At 41.4% G+C, this 14,561-nt stretch overlaps 1 protein-coding gene across 1 annotated transcript in view; it reads left to right on the top strand.

The window, feature by feature from the left end:
- Nucleotides 1-14,561, top strand: part of SMDT1 (single-pass membrane protein with aspartate rich tail 1) — a 249,412-nt gene that overhangs the window by 123,843 nt on the left and 111,008 nt on the right. The window contains exon 2 of the mRNA XM_075320905.1: nucleotides 7,571-7,709. Within this exon, the coding sequence (XP_075177020.1) occupies nucleotides 7,571-7,708 (138 nt within the window). The 3' untranslated portion in view covers nucleotide 7,709. The remainder of the gene's footprint in view (nucleotides 1-7,570; nucleotides 7,710-14,561) is intronic.

The following is a 14,561-nucleotide window of genomic DNA, read 5'->3' as shown; positions in this document are numbered from 1 at the left end:
TGCCTTGCGAAAGTATTCGGCCCCTTTAAATTTTTCAACCTTTTTCCACATTTCAGGCTTCAAACATAAAGATAAATTTTTTTTAATTTTATGGTGAAGAATCAACGAGTGAGACACAATTGTGAAGTTTAACGAAATTTATTGCTTATTTTAAAGTTTTATAAAAAATAAATAACTGAAAATTGGGCCGTGCAGTGTTATTCGGCCCCTTTAAGTTAATACTTTGTAGCGCCACCTTTTGCTGCGATTACACCTGCAAGTCACTTGGGGTATGTCTCTATCGGTTTTGCAGATCAAGAGACTGAAATTCTTGCCCATTCTTCCTTTGCAGATAGCTCGAGCTGAGTGAGATTGGATGGGGGAGCGTTTGTGAACAGCAGTTTTCAGCTCTTTCCATAGATTCTTGATTGGAGTCAGGTCTGGACTTTGACTTGGCCATTCTAACACCTGGATATGTTTATTTGTGAAACATTCCATTGTAGATTTTGCTTTATGTTTTGGATCATTGTCTTGTTGAAAGAAAAATCTCCATCCCAGTCTCAGGTCTTTTGCAGACTCCAACAGGTTTTCTTCAAGAATGGTCCAGTATGGGTGATGAGCTGTGTTGCTTTTACGCCAAACATATCGTTTGGCATTTTGCCCAAAAAGTTTGATTTTGGTTTCATCTGACCAGAGCACCTTCTTCCACGTTTGGTGTGTCTCCCAGGTGGCTTGTGGCCAACTTTAAACAACACTTTTTATGGATATATTTGAGAAATGGCTTTCTTCTTGCCACTCTACCATAAAGCCCAGATTTGTGCAGTGTAAGACTGATTGTTGTCCTATGCACAGACACTCTCACCTCAGCTGTAGATCTCTGCAGTTCATCCAGAGGGATCATGGGCCTCTTGGCTGCATCTCTGATCAGTCTTCTCCTTGTTTGAGATGAAAGTTTTGAGGGATGGCCGGGTCTTGGTAGATTTGCAGTAGTATGATACTCCTTCCATTTCAATATGATCGCTTGTACAGTGCTCCATGGGATGTTTAAAGTTTTGGAAAATCTTTTTGTAACCAAATCCGGCTTTAAACTTCTCCATAACAGTATCACGGACCTGCCTGTTGTGTTCCTTGGTTTTCATGATGCTCTCTGTGCTTTAAACAGAACACTGAGACTATCACAGAGCAGGTGCATTTATACGGAGACTAGATTACACACATGTGGCTTATATTTATCATCATCAGTCATTTAGGACAAAATTGGATCATTCAGAGATCCTCAATGAACTTCTGGAGTGAGTTTGCTGCACTGAAAGTAAAGGGGACAAATAATATTGCACGCCCCAATTTTCAGTTTATAATTTTTTTTTTAAAAAAAAAAATTAAAATAAGCAATAAATTCGTTCAACTTCACAATTGTGTCCTATTTGTTGATTCTTCACCATAGCATTAAAATTTGTATCTTATGTTTAAAGCCTGAAATGTGGGAAAAGGCTGAAAAATTCAAGGGGCCGAATACTTTTGCGAGGCAATGTAATTTCACCTCAAGCACAGATTCAGCTCCCAGAGTACTATGCCTATGCAGAAAGCTAAAAATCGGTCATGTGGCCAGGATTTTACAGACCTCAGCACTGAAGGGATTATCTGGGACTGTTTTTCTTTATTTATGGGGCTAAGCACTTACCAGCAGGTAGTTGCTATTTACCTGCCTGTTCTGTTTTTGTCTGTTATCTCTCACAGCTCAACAAGGTCAGAGATCACTCCTAGCGAGGATTCTCCTTCTTTCTGCAACATCACATTGAGAGCAGCTGCTTCTCTTCCATTCTGCCCTGTTGATTGGGCATCTCTGCTAATTGGCAGTTGGGCAGCCTCAAACCAGCTGTCATACATGAACTTGGCAATGACACCCTGTGGACAGAGCAGAGTGAATGAGAAGGCACTATTCTGTCAATGTGATGTTATAGGAAGCCAGAGAATGGCCACCATGAGCAGTTCATAATGGGTCTGAGCATGGAAAGATAGTTGCAGGGCAGAAAAGGCAGCTAGTTAGCAACTGCATGCTGGTAAGTTCTTACCCCTATGGAGATGGAAACATCCCAGATAACCCCTTGTAAGAGAATGGTGATATCTGCAGTAAATACATTTATTTTATCAAAATTAGACCAAACAGCCCAGTAAGTGACACTGCTGAAATCAGGGTCTCTGCTCCTAAATTATTTCTTTCAGATGGGGAAGCAAAAAACTGGTGACAGATTCTGTTTAGGCAAGGAGCACAGTTCTTTCCAATACAACTTAGATGCACCTTTTTAAAGCTGGCTGTATCGCTTCAGTGGATTGTCGGCGTAAAATTTAAAATACAAAAAAATGTTTAAGAAATAAAAAATGGCTGAGCTGGTCTTTTTTTAATAGGCATACTTTATTAAATATATTTTTTAGGTCTGATGAGCTTGATGTCTTGTCTTTGTTTTAAAAAAAACAAACAAAACCTGTCAGATTGGCTGTATATCACGGTGATATTAAAATTAACTTTTCTACGTAAGAGTATAGCTGTCTTCTCTAAAATGATTGTAATATTAGAGAAAGTTTACAAAGGCTGATACAACAGTTCCTACATAGTTTACAAAGTAAATAGACCAGTCTTATCAGTTCCAATAGAGCTATTTAATGTGCATAGTTTGTATCAGGGCTGTGGAGTCGGTAAGCCAAACCTGCGACTCCGACATCTCAAATCCTTGCTCCGATTCCACGACTCCGACTCCCACATATATTGCTTATATTTAAGTGAAAAATGTATTGTAGTACAATGTGAACATCAGACATTTAATCATTTTTATGATACAATAATCAAGATATTTAGATGAACATAAATATATTTATTCGAATACAACTTTAGAACACAAACTGTAATAAATTGTAAATATGTAATACACTATGTAATGTGTATACAGTGTGTGCACCCATATCCTGTCCACCACCATTAACTTGAGAACGGCAGCAGCTATAGGCAAAGAAGTGGTATCTAGGTATAGTAAAGTAGCCATGCGCTACGCAATAAAACCACCTAAAGTGCCACCTGGTGGAAAACAACGGAGTAAGCATTTTTATTTAGAAAACGGAACGAGATAGAGAAAAAAAGGGAATTACAAAGTTGTAGGGCATCATCAATTCAATACGAATCGACACCTCGCATACAGAAATGCTATGATTAGAATGTTTAAAACTCACACGGTTGCGGACATGAAGCGATATCTCCATGGAGGCCTTCCTACAAGTCATTGGGTATGGTAGCTGTGTGGAGTGGCCTCCACGCTCATTTGACCTGACCTAACCCCATTGGACTTCTTTCTGTGAGGTAACGTCAAACAACAGGTGTATGCGACCCCTCCACCAACATTGCAGGACCTACGACGACGTATCACGGATGCTTGTGCAAACGTGTCACCTACCATATTGCATAACGTGCAGCAAGATACAGTATGCTGTCCAGAGTCCAGATGTGCATTGCAGCTGACGGTGGACACTTTGAGCATCAAAGTTAAATAAGCGCCATATGCGTGACCATCATTCAATGTTTTGGGCTAGATTTAATTTATAATTTTAAGGCTAGAGAACAACCTCTCTACGCTAACTTGGGTTGGAGCAAAGCAGTAAGCACATGAGCAACATCTCTAACAATTTCCGGGTATAAAGGAATTGCCTCATCCAGTCAGCTTTGATGAACGGTTTAATTTTTCTATTGTTTGAGAGCAAGTGAAAAATGTTGCTGAAATATGGTCAATCTGCTTGCTATAGACGACGGAGTGAACTCTTTTTCCTTGCGGCAACGCTTTGGACTTCTTTCTGTGAGGTAACGTCAAACAACAGGTGTATGCGACCCCTCCACCAACATTGCAGGACCTACGACGACGTATCACGGATGCTTGTGCAAACGTGTCACCTACCATATTGCATAACGTGCAGCAAGATACAGTATGCTGTCCAGAGTCCAGATGTGCATTGCAGCTGACGGTGGACACTTTGAGCATCAAAGTTAAATAAGCGCCATATGCGTGACCATCATTCAATGTTTTGGGCTAGATTTAATTTATAATTTTAAGGCTAGAGAACAACCTCTCTACGCTAACTTGGGTTGGAGCAAAGCAGTAAGCACATGAGCAACATCTCTAACAATTTCCGGGTATAAAGGAATTGCCTCATCCAGTCAGCTTTGATGAACGGTTTAATTTTTCTATTGTTTGAGAGCAAGTGAAAAATGTTGCTGAAATATGGTCAATCTGCTTGCTATAGACGACGGAGTGAACTCTTTTTCCTTGCGGCAACGCTTTGCCTGCTCCATGTCATCCAAATACTTGTCAAAGTTAAACTCCTCATCTGATGAGGATGAAGATATGGCAGCAGTAACATTGTCAGGATCCAAGTCCTCTTGCACCTGGCAGTCCTGTAGGCCACTCATCCTAACTGCTACCTCAGTCATAGCTTCTTTTCCTTTAGTAAGCTGTTGATCATCAAGCAGTATACAACGACTTGGGTCCACATAAACAGCTGCCAGAAGAATTTTATTTTCCAATAGCTGTGTCTCTCTGTTTCATTGAAGCAGAAATGCCATCTGCGATTAAACCTCCTCTTTGGGACAGGCAAAATAGCAAGTTCTTCCACTGCCTTATGAAAATGCCAGGAGTTAAATCCTCGGCTTGTAATTTTTTAGTCACGGTAAATCGGTGATTTAAGCAATTCCTTCAATTCAGCCACCTGTGTCCACTGACCTTCATTTAGGGTTACCTAAGGGTTCGCAATATCTATAAGAAACTGTTTTAGTTCAAGCAATCGCTCAATCATTAAATAAGTGCTGCCCCACCGAGTGACTTTATCAACAATTGCCCCTTTTCCAGCACATATCTTCAAGATGGAATCAATTTAAGGGGTTCTGGCGGCAATAACCAATTTCCTCACTTTTCAAATCATATTTCAAGCATGTCCCTCTTGCAGATATCTCTTATTGCCAGCTGCAGCGTGTGCACAACACAGCGCATGTGATGAATATGAAAGTGTTTTGAAGCAACTTCAAGAAGATCTAATTCTAAAGTATCATTTTGCTGTTCTGTTGTAATACAGTTAGGTCCAGAAATATTTGGACAGTGACACAATTTTCGCGAGTTGGGCTCTGCATGCCACCACATTGGATTTGAAATGAAACCTCTACAACAGAATTCAAGTGCAGATTGTAACGTTTAATTTGAAGGTTTGAAGAAAAATATCTGATAGAAATTGTAGGAATTGTACACATTTCTTTACAAACACTCCACATTTTAGGAGGTCAAAAGTAATTGGACAAATAAACCAAACCCAAACAAAAATTTTTTATTTTCAATATTTTGTTGCGAATCCTTTGGAGGCAATCACTGCCTTAAGTCTGGAACCCATGGACATCATCAAACACTGCGTTTCCTCCTTAATGCTTTGCCAGGCCTTTACAGCCGCAGCCTTCAGGTCTTGCTTGTTTGTGGGTCTTTCCGTCTTAAGTCTGGATTTGAGCAAGTGAAATGCATGCTCAATTGGGTTAAGATCTGGTGATTGACTTGGCCATTGCAGAATGTTCCACTTTTTTGCACTCATGAACTCCTGGGTAGCTTTGGCTGTATGCTTGGGGTCATTGTCCATCTGTACTATGAAGCGCCGTCCGATCAACTTTGCGGCATTTGGCTGAATCTGGGCTGAAAGTATATCCCGGTACACTTCAGAATTCATCCGGCTACTCTTGTCTGCTGTTATGTCATCAATAAACACAAGTGACCCAGTGCCATTGAAAGCCATGCATGCCCATGCCCTCACGTTGCCTCCACCATGTTTTACAGAGGATGTGGTGTGCCTTGGATCATGTGCCGTTCCCTTTCTTCTCCAAACTTTTTTCTAACCATCATTCTGGTACAGGTTGATCTTGGTCTCATCTGTCCATAGAATACTTTTCCAGAACTGAGCTGGCTTCATGAGGTGTTTTTCAGCAAATTTAACTCTGGCCTGTCTATTTTTGGAATTGATGAATGGTTTGCATCTAGATGTGAACCCTTTGTATTTACTTTCATGGAGTCTTCTCTTTACTGTTGACTTAGAGACAGATACACCTACTTCACTGAGAGTGTTCTGGACTTCAGTTGATGTTGTGAATGGGTTCTTCTTCACCAAAGAAAGTATGCGGCGATCATCAACCACTGTTGTCATCCGTGGACGCCCAGGCCTTTTTGAGTTCCCAAGCTCACCAGTCAATTCCTTTTTTCTCAGAATGTACCCGACTGTTGATTTTGCTACTCCAAGCATGTCTGCTATCTCTCTGATGGATTTTTTCTTTTTTTTCCAGCCTCAGGATGTTCTGCTTCACCTCAATTGAGAGTTCCTTAGACCGCATGTTGTCTGGTCACAGCAACAGCTTCCAAATGCAAAACCACACACCTGTAATCAACCCCAAACCTTTTAACTACTTCATTGATTACAGGTTAACAAGGGAGACGCCTTCAGAGTTAATTGCAGCCCTTAGAGTCCCTTGTCCAATTACTTTTGGTCCCTTGAAAAAGAGGAGGCTATGCATTACAGAGCTATGATTCCTAAACCCTTTCTCCGATTTGGATGTGAAAACTCTCATATTGCAGCTGGGAGTGTGCACTTTCAGCCCATATTATATATATAATTGTATTTCTGAACATGTTTTTGTAAACAGCTAAAATAACAAAGCTTGTGTCACTGTCCAAATATTTCTGGACCTAACTGTATCTGTTTGTTCCTCAGTTACATGAACAGCACTATGGACTTCCATCTCAAACATACTGAATCCTAAATTTTCTTCTAGCTGTTGTTCATTACTCTCATTCATCAGTTTAATTGTACTTATCATGTTTGAAGCATTTCTTTTGTGAGGATCCGTTTTTGGCTCAAAAACGTATCCTCACAAATAATGAGCATGTCAGTTTGTGTAGCGTTTTTCTAATCTGCTTTTGCTATTGAAAACATTATCTATGAGCTCAAAAACCTTTCAGGTGATGAGGTTTTTAAAAAAGCTGATCTGCTTTTGCAGCTGAAAAACATATCCTCAAAAAACGCAGCGAAATGCTGTGTGTGAATGTAGCCTTAGATCAGGAATAGAACAGCCATTTATAGGACATTTCATAACTTTATCAAATTCTTATGAAAAAATATTCAGCACATTCTGCATTGAACTACTGTACCCAATTTATTATATATTTTAGGAGTCTGAGTCAGTCCATTTTATACCGACTCCACCAAAATGAACTCCGACTCCACAGCCCTGGTTTGTGTTAATAAATCTGGTGACCGATCTGCTTTAAGACTAGTGTACAGAGAGAAATAGTTTTCTAGGGTAGCGTAGCCAAAAAAAGCACCATAGCATTTGGAATATAGGAGGGAAGGTAGGGTGGTTGGTAATTTTATGGAGTAATTTAGCGAAACAATTTTAAGATTACAATAGAGAATTTATTTTAGTCCATATTTCACAGCAAAAGCATGCACATTAGCAAATCTTTTCTACAATAGATGCTACGTAAATATGGTAAATGTGAAATAATCTCTATTATTTTTTCTTCTTTAGGTAAGCTTTGGCTTATTGAGGGTCTTCAGTGTTGTGATCCCATTCTTGTATGTAGGAACACTAATCAGCAAGAACTTTGCAGCTTTACTTGAAGAGCATGACATTTTTGTTCCAGAAGATGATGATGATGATGATTGAGGTATTCATAGTGTGTAATTCTGCTTTATACTTTAAAACAAATTATGTAGTGCAGTTTTATTTATTGCAGTCACTATAATCCTATGCCTTAAGTTAATGGGAACCAGTAATCGAGAAAATAGATCCTTAAATAATGGTATATTTGTAAAGGCACTTGAAGATATGTTCACGCAAGGCGGTTTTGCAGCATTAGTTTCTGCAGCAAAATCTTATCTTGTGACACTAAGGGGTACTTTACACGTTGCGACATCGCTAGCATAAGCTAGCGATGTCGAGCGCGATAGTACCCGCCCCCGTCGCACATGCGGTATCTGGTGATCGCTGCCGTAGCGAACATTATCGCTATGGCAGCAGCACACGCACAAACCTTTTCGGCGACGTCGCGGTAACCGCCGAACAATCCCTCCTTCAAGGGGGAGATGCGTTCGGCGTCACCGCGACATCACTAAGCGGCCGGCCAGTAGAAGCGGAGGGGCGGAAATGAGCGGGACGTAACATCCCGCCCACCTTCTTCCTTCCGCATTGACAGTGGACACAGGCAAGGAGATGTTTGTCGTTTCTGCAGCTTCACACACAGCGATGTGTGATGCCGCAGGAGCGACAAACAACATCGTACCTGCAGCTGGAGCGTCATGAAAATGAACGATGTGACACAGATCAGCGATTTTTGACTGTTTTGCGCTCGTTCATCGTCGCTCCTTGGATTTACACATTGCGATATCGCTACCAGTGCCGGATGTGCGTCACAACAATTGTGACCCCGACGATATTTCGGTAGCAATGTTGCAACGTGTAAAGTACCCCTTAGTCTCTTTGTGGTTTTCTGCATTTTTAGTGTGGTTTGTGGTCAGGCTTTTGGTGCGGTTTTTATGGTGTTTTTGCAGTGTTTTCTAACGCAGATTTTTGCACTTCTTCTAGTAGTGATGGCTGAACCAAGTCCAGACTCGCAGGGGTTCAAAAGTACCCAAGTGTTGGGTTTGATCTGGATCTGGCAATCTGGTAATAAAAAAAAAAGAAAGTAAAAATACAGAAAAAAAATAAAAGCAATTGCGCTATACTTATCAGTCTCTGGCACGGCTGTCCAAGAACACAGAATAACAGTAGCACACTTCAATCGTGAAAGTTTTTTCTTTTAATAATCCAGATATGTGAAAAAACAGCAACCACAATAATCATTGAAACAGGGGGAGAGGAGGTACCAACAGGAGCCGATCAGCGCTTCTACGGGTCCATCTCTCCCGGCTGTACCTGCTCCCACGGCCCCTCCTTCTACTTCCAGGGCCACTTATTAGCCTCATGCATATTCACTACTTTCCCTCCCACAGACGTTTGTGATTTATTGCAGTCAGAGGCACCCTCACTCTGAGTGACAGAGTGTCTGACTGCTTCCAATCTCAAACATTATGCGCGTATAATTGTGCTATGAAAAAAAAAATGGCGTAGGGTCCCCCATATTATGATACCCAGCACAGATATAGCCTATGGCTTCAGGTTGCAACCCCCAGCCGTGCGCTTATCTTGGCTGTGTATGAAAATAGGAGAAACCGCATGGAGCTTTTTTTAAAAAAATACTTTAGTAATGGAAAAAAAACAGCGTGCGGTCCCCTCAATTTTGATACCCAGCCGTGATAAAACATGACAGCTGGAGGCTGGTATTCTCAGGCTGAGGAGACCCATGCTTGTTAGGCCCCCCCAGCTTAAAAATAGCAGCCTGCAGCTGCCCAGAATTGTCGCATCCATTAGATCCCTGTACTTTACCCGGCTCTTCCCAATTGCTCTGGTGCGGTGGCAATCGGGGTAATAAGGGGTTAATTGCAGCTCACTGCTGCCACCAAGCACTAGATTAGTAATAGGTGTCTATGAGACCCCCTCTATTACTAATCTGTAAGTTAAGTGAAACTATACAAATAATGAAAAAAATCCTTTATCTGAAATAAAATACAAAAAACACACCCTCTTTCCCCACTTTATTAACTTCCGAAACACCCCTGTATGTTCATAATCCACATGAGGTTCCACAATGATTCCAGCTATGCTACATCTGAATTCACACCGAGCGGCCATAGAACATGACCACCCATTGTGAGATTCAGGTAGAGACTGAGTGAGACGCGCGATCAGCGGTAACGTCACTCAGGTAACTTGCAATCACAGCTGGAGGTTCCCATGGTCCTCCACTCAGTGTAGTGGTGCGTCTGACTGCAACCAATCACCGACATGCGCATCCCCGGAAGTAGAAAAAGGAGCCAGAACTACAGCCGCGCCAGAGCATCTGTAAGTAACGCACCTGCTCCAATCCCCTATCCTTTGCACCACCATTTTTAAGTGCTGGATTCTGGTCCCCATATTATATGGGGACCAGAGTCCGGCCAGATACCTTGTATCAATTCCAGGCCGAGCTGGGTTTTTTATTAACCCGGTTAGACCTGACGATCCAAGGTATCTGCAAGACCGCCCATCATTAGGGTGAAAAACCAAGACAAAAGCGCTAAAAGAATTGACATGTTCGTTCTGTTAATAACTCAGCAAAAGCCAAGAAGGTTCACAAAACAGTTAGGAAAACACCACAGCTCTTTTGTGTGTGTGCATAAGATTTCTGTAATCTCATAGGCTTTGCTGGGACTGTGAAGGCAGTGTTTTATTAGCATGGTATAAAACAAAGGCAAAAAAACCTGCAAAAACGCCCTGTGTGAACATAGCCTTAAAAGGGAATCTCACCAAGTTTTTGCTCCCTTATCTGACAGAAGCATAATGTAGAGACAGAGACCCTGATTTCAGCGATGTGTCACTTGGTGAGCTGTTGCTGTCATTTTGATAAAACAATGTCTTCTTTGCTGTAGATCTAGCAGTGATACAGAGCTCCTGAATATGCTGGACTACCTGGCAGCATGCCAAGTAGTCCTCTGATAATCTAATAATCAAAACTACACTAAGTAGCCCAGTAGGTGACACACCACTGAAATCAGGATCTCAGCCCCTATGTTATGCTGATCTCAGACTACATGGTTAAAAACCTGGTGACAGATTCCCTTTTAGTGCCTATTAAATACACACCTTTCTTGTAATATTTAGCTTGGGAATTGTAGAACAATTCATCTCTGAAATTTTAATCGCAAATGTTTTGTGCAGACACTGAACTCCCAACTCTCATTCCTGTGTCCTTAATACCCAACCGCCTTTTTGTCTGACTGTTCACTTTTGTGCATCATAGTGATACAGTATGCAAAGAGTTAGGCTGCTTTCACACTTGCGTTGAACGGCATCCATTGCTATCCGCCGCCTTGCGGAATTACGGTAACCTTTGCAGGAAACCGTTTATTCCTCATAGGCTTCTATTAAGGGCGGCTTACAACGGATGGTCTTGCGTTGCATTCGACCCGCGGCGCATCAGTTGTTTTATCGCTGACCGTCAGTGACCGTCAGGCAGAAGGAACGCTGAATGTAGCGTTTTTTGTTGCTGTTAAAAAAACGCACTCCGCAGGATTCCGTTGGGATCCATTACGAGGCATAATGAATGTCTATGGTGCTGGATTCCGTTGCCATGTGTTCGGCGATGGATTCCAGTTCAGGATTCCCTAAAAAAAGAAAAGTAGCGCCTATGAGAAGTACCCGCGGGTCTAGGATTAGATTTAGAGGAATAAGAGTTTGCTCACCTGGTGAGGTTGTGCGCCCTCGCACAACCCCGGTGTTAGTTGTATGAATCCTCCGATTCAATGTGGATTGGGAGTTTGAAGCCTTGGTGGTGATCCTGTTAGATCGTGATCTTTGTTAGAGATGTCCGGATTCAGGACCGCTGGTTCCTCCTAAAATCCCCGGCACTCTGGGTCCTGGAGTATTACAGCGATCCACCGTTCTCCAGCTGATGGTTTCACTTCGAATGGAGTGCCTATGTCTTGCTGCAGCTCTGACCGAATCCCTCAAAAGGGAGTGAGCATATAGTAGGTAATTGGATTATCGGTCTGGCGAGCGCTGACAATGCACAGGTTCCGTATAAGTTTAAAGTTGTTTTATTGTTAAAATATTACAGAATGCTCCTGTTATTCAGATAATACAACGCGTTTCAGCAATACATCAATGCTTTCCTCACGTATATACCTGAGTAAAGCATTGATGTATTGCTGAAACGCGTTGTATTATCTGAATAACAGGAGCATTCTGTAATATTTTAACAATAAAACAACTTTAAACTTATACGGAACCTGTGCATTGTCAGCGCTCGCCAGACCGATAATCCAATTACCTACTATAAGTTCAGGATTCCGTCACGTTCTACTGAGCTTGCTCAGCGTGTTCAGCAGAACGTTCTAAAGCGTTTAAAAGCACTCCTGGTCTCTCTCTCTGTCTGTCGGTCGGTCGGTCTCTCCCTCTCTCATACTCACCGATCGCGGGCGCGGCGCTGCACAGCTGTTACACTGCTCTGGCGGCTTCTCTTTTGAAAATGCCGGCCGCTCATTATTCCATCTAGTATTCACTGCTTCCCCCACCCACCGTCACCTATGATTGGATGTAGTCAGACACGCCCCCACGCTGAGTGACAGCTGTCTCACTGCAACCAATCACAGCCGCCGGTGGTAGGGTCTATATCGTGCAGTACAATAAATAATTAAATTAAAAAAAAAAAGCGTGTGGTCTCCCCCAATTTTGATACCAGCCAAGATAACGCCACATGGCTGAAGGCTGGTATTGTCAGGATGGGGAGCTCCACATTACGGGGAGCGCCTCAGCCTAAAAATATCAGCCAGCAGCCGCCCGGAATTGCCGCATCCATTAGATGCGACAGTCCCGGGACTCTACCCGGCTCATCCCGAATTGCCCAGGTGCTGTGGCAATCGAGGTAATAAGGAGTTAATGGCAGCAACCCATAGCTGCCACTAACTGCCACTAAGGTTAATCATGGCAGGCGTCTGTTATGATCCGGAACCATAATAAGGATAACTGTGGAAAGAAAGGCGCAAAATAGGGTCTTACCCGGTATGACACATGGGGGCAAGTGTGGGTTAGTACACTCACCTGGAAGGGTTGTGCAAGTCACAACCCCTATGAAGGCACGTAGTAAATGTGGAAGGCAGCGGTCCCGCAGTGTAGATGTATTCCAAGAAGGTAGAGCAGAAAGCAGGTTTCAAACTCCGCGCCAAAACCACAGAAAATCCAGATGTTTATCAGTAAATCCTTTCTTTATTTATTTTTTCACAGGTCTACGCGTTTCGAGGACACATCCGTCCTCATCATCAGGACAAAGTACAAAGAAAGACTATAGCAAACGGAGAGTCACAGCCTCCTATATATGTGTTTAGAAAGTGGCCACGTATACAGAGATTACGTCATCCACCTCTTCGTGACTCATGGACACGTGCAGCGGTGGATAAAGTTACCTTCATTGACAAACAAAAAAAAAAAAAAAGAGGAAAAAAAGGCGAAGAAAACGAGAGGGGGGCGGGGGAATTGAAGTTGAGGACAGAAGGAAAAAAAGGGGTGTATTTGAAGTGTTCACTATAAAAGTGAAATGTATTAGATGAAAAAATGTGACAGCTGTAATGCAAATATGTGCAGATCAAACATAAAATAAAAAATGTGCATGAACATATTGGTGGTGAGTTTTAATTGTGTCATTATATAGGGAGAATATATATTAAACTAAAAATTGAAAATTAAAAATCCAAATTATCCGTAGATGCGTTTGGTTAAAAACTTTGCAAATGCGTTAATATAGCGCATGATAAAATGAGGAAAAATTTTTTTGTGTGTCAGTAGATATGGGATCTCAAAAAAATGAGATGAATGAACGGGAAAAAACATATATAGAATGTTTAAATATAGAGGGAGGAGGAGGGGGGGGCAGCGCTCACAATGTGATTACTGCCTCTGAAATTGTAATAATGAAACAATAAAAAATAAAAAAACTGAACAGAATAGAGAAAAGCCGGCAAAGATTACATGCCGGGAGAAAAAGAACAAGGAGCGCTTGCGCAGAAAGGTGACTGGAGGTTAAAACCGTGGGAAAATGTTTCATACGCTTGCGCAGGGGTTAAGAGAGTTTAAAACCGTGGGAAAATGTTTAATACGCTTGCGCAGGGGTTAAAAAAGTTTAAAAACTTGGGAAAATGTTCAGTGTGACTGTATGCAGACGCAATATAGGCAGCCGTGAACAATAAATCACAGAGTGCCGGTGTCATGAAAAACAGATACGGGAAAGCAAGCAAAGAAGTGATAACAAACAACAAGTGGATATATGCAATGATCCACCAAATAGTGTGCAAACATGGGAAGTGAAAAAAGCAGCGATCATGATGGGTTTACAACCTCTAATTATTTAACAGCGGGTTTAAATATACGGGAGTGCTTGGCATGAATACAACGCTGTGAAAGGAGTGTTCAGTGTTCACAAATCGTGAAAAAGTGCAAGAATCCTGAAAGGAAATGTGGAAAAAACAACCACATGATGATAAACAATAATGATAAACAATAATGTGAACAGAAATGAATCTTTAGAAAGATACACGTAATAGTGTGTAAAATTATGTATAAATTATATATATATAGGAAAATATATATATAAAAATATAAATACATGAGAGTAAACAAAAAATTTTGTGAGAGTAAACAAAAATTTGGAAAAGGAAGGAAAAAAATGCCAAAAAGATACACACAAATGTATATATATACATATATGTGTCAAAAAATATATATATACACACATATATACATCCACAAATGGAATATATATATGATCTTGTGATCGTGTAAGACACAATAACTATAGCCGACCTGATGAGGAGATACAGGGCAAGACCGAAATGTGAAAAAGTATATATAAATATATATACTTATGAAACGTGTAAAAATTATTTTTATT

Source organism: Anomaloglossus baeobatrachus, chromosome 8 (genome assembly GCF_048569485.1).
Source record: "Anomaloglossus baeobatrachus isolate aAnoBae1 chromosome 8, aAnoBae1.hap1, whole genome shotgun sequence".
Lineage (NCBI taxonomy): Eukaryota > Metazoa > Chordata > Amphibia > Anura > Aromobatidae > Anomaloglossus > Anomaloglossus baeobatrachus.
This window is presented reverse-complemented; position numbering and strand designations above follow the sequence as displayed.